A 2,029-nucleotide genomic window follows, 5' to 3' on the forward strand; every position below is an offset into this window, starting at 1 on the left:
TTTTTTTTTTTTTTACACCACTAATCATCATCATCAACGTCTGTTTAAAACGCAATTCTAATCCTAGCTCTTGAGAAAAACTGTCTCTCATAGCAAGCACAGAATTGCCTATTTAAAGGAATAGTTCACCAAGAAAATTATGTTTGGTCATCATTTTTTTCCAAACCTCTAAAAATCGATGTAGAATATAAAAGGAGTTATTGTGCAGAATGTCCTGGCTGCTTTTTCACGCCCATGAGTGTAAGTGAATGGGACTTTTGAGCTTCAAAATGCACCATAAAAGATGTTGTGACTTGTTCCTTGTGATAAACGAAGTACACTTTAGCATATTTTTTAATAGGAGTACTTATTATGCATTAATGTGAAAGTCAAATTTATATTAAATGTAATTAGTTGAACTTGAGAGTATATTTGATCCACTTACACAGAACTTCAGCACATCTTTATATATAATTTCATGATTACAAATATTGTCTTTGAAATAATGGTTAAAGTGTACCAGTGCTGAATGTACTGGTATGCATTTATGGTAAACTATAAAATATACTTTAATGTCATTTCTATTGAAACTTGTATGTTGTGTATTTGAATATATTTGTACTTACACATTTGTAATGATGACGGTGCAAATTAAATGAACTTAAATTTGAACTTCAAATTTGAAACTAATCAATTTAACATCAAATAACATTACAGTTCAAATTATAATCAAGTACTTCACGTGCTTCAGAATGTAATTTCTTTAAAGCACGAGAAAAGATTAGTAAAACAATTATTTAAAATATACTTTTCAACTTTTGCAGGAGAACCTTTGACATTATTATAAAGTGCACTTTTTTTTACAAAAAAAGGTTTACTTTAGTCATGAACGTGTACTCCAAGTACACTTAAGTGGCCTTTTATTTCAGTAATATTATCTACAAGTAGTTTTTCAAAAATATACTTTTAAGATTTGAAGTACAATACAGTTAAGTGTACTCCTTTTTTGCTATATTCCATATCATCTGAAGCCATATGGCCTTGTGTGAGGAAAAGATGACATTTTGGAGCCTTACAGCCCATGTTTTCCATATGCTTTTGCTGTGCAAAGAAAAATCAGCGTAAACATTCAGCCAAACATCTCATTCATTAAAAAAAAGTTTGAAAAATATGAGTAAATGGCAATTTTAATTTTGGGGTAAACTGTCCCTTATATAATTTAACAGACACAGTGAAATGCAGTTACTCATAAGAAATTAAACAGGTCAGTCTCTTAAAATAAAGTAATGAAACAGTTATAATGCAACTCAGCAGTTGCAAATATCCAGTTGGAAATGCAACATTGTTGGGCCTCAGCAATTAACCAATCAGCAGCTGCTGCCAAGGCAAAGCTCTCACTGACCAGCCAATCAAAAGCCTCAGTCCAGAGTGTCTTACTTGCTCGCTCTGAGGGGGACCAACAGAATCATTAGTCACAGCGGGTTGATCTGTGAGACCGGACAGATCTACGTCTTTTGTAAGTTCCTGTGAATAGCACAATGTCTCTGGAGTCAACTACAACTTCTAAATGATCTCTCTTTAATAATGTCTACCTAAGGTAAAGGGCACATTTTCTAGACCGCTAGTGACACCAGACTTAAATGTAAAAATTATAATAGTCTCCAAATACAGTGAACTAGCACACAGGTAAAAAGAGGGAGGCCTCACCTGATCAACCTCGTCCTGGGTGATTGGTTGAGTCTGAAAGCGGGTGTTGGCTCTACGCTGGCGTGTGTCAGGACGGGGTCCGTTTGCTGACTGGCCAGAGGGATGTGACAAGCGATTGAATAATGCCATCTTCTCACAAAGGCTTAGTGTTGATAAGTCTGGCTCCTCAGGACCCAAATCCTCTTCTCCCAGAACCGCCTCCTTCGAAACATCTTCTTTCTCCTGCTCATGGTGGGTCGATCCCTGTGCCGATGATGCCTGCAGACTGAGAGGAGAATTACAGGTCTATAATACATTTCTGCACACAGAGTGACCGAGACCAGTCCGGCTGCTAACAAAACTT

General features: G+C 36.0%; 1 protein-coding gene across 1 annotated transcript in view; it reads right to left on the reverse strand.

Moving 5' to 3' along the window:
• Window positions 1-2,029, reverse strand: part of LOC107577109 (supervillin-like) — a gene marked incomplete at its 3' end in the record, with an annotated part of 13,336 nt that overhangs the window by 9,857 nt on the left and 1,450 nt on the right. Inside the window, exons 2-3 of the mRNA XM_016263221.1 lie at window positions 1,687-1,951; window positions 1,417-1,503 (exon numbers count right to left, since the gene is read on the reverse strand). Coding sequence (XP_016118707.1) covers window positions 1,417-1,503; window positions 1,687-1,951 — 352 coding nt within the window. The remainder of the gene's footprint in view (window positions 1-1,416; window positions 1,504-1,686; window positions 1,952-2,029) is intronic.

Source organism: Sinocyclocheilus grahami, unplaced genomic scaffold (genome assembly GCF_001515645.1).
Source record: "Sinocyclocheilus grahami isolate Dianchi unplaced genomic scaffold, SAMN03320097.WGS_v1.1 scaffold5144.1, whole genome shotgun sequence".
NCBI classification, from domain to species: Eukaryota; Metazoa; Chordata; class Actinopteri; order Cypriniformes; family Cyprinidae; genus Sinocyclocheilus; species Sinocyclocheilus grahami.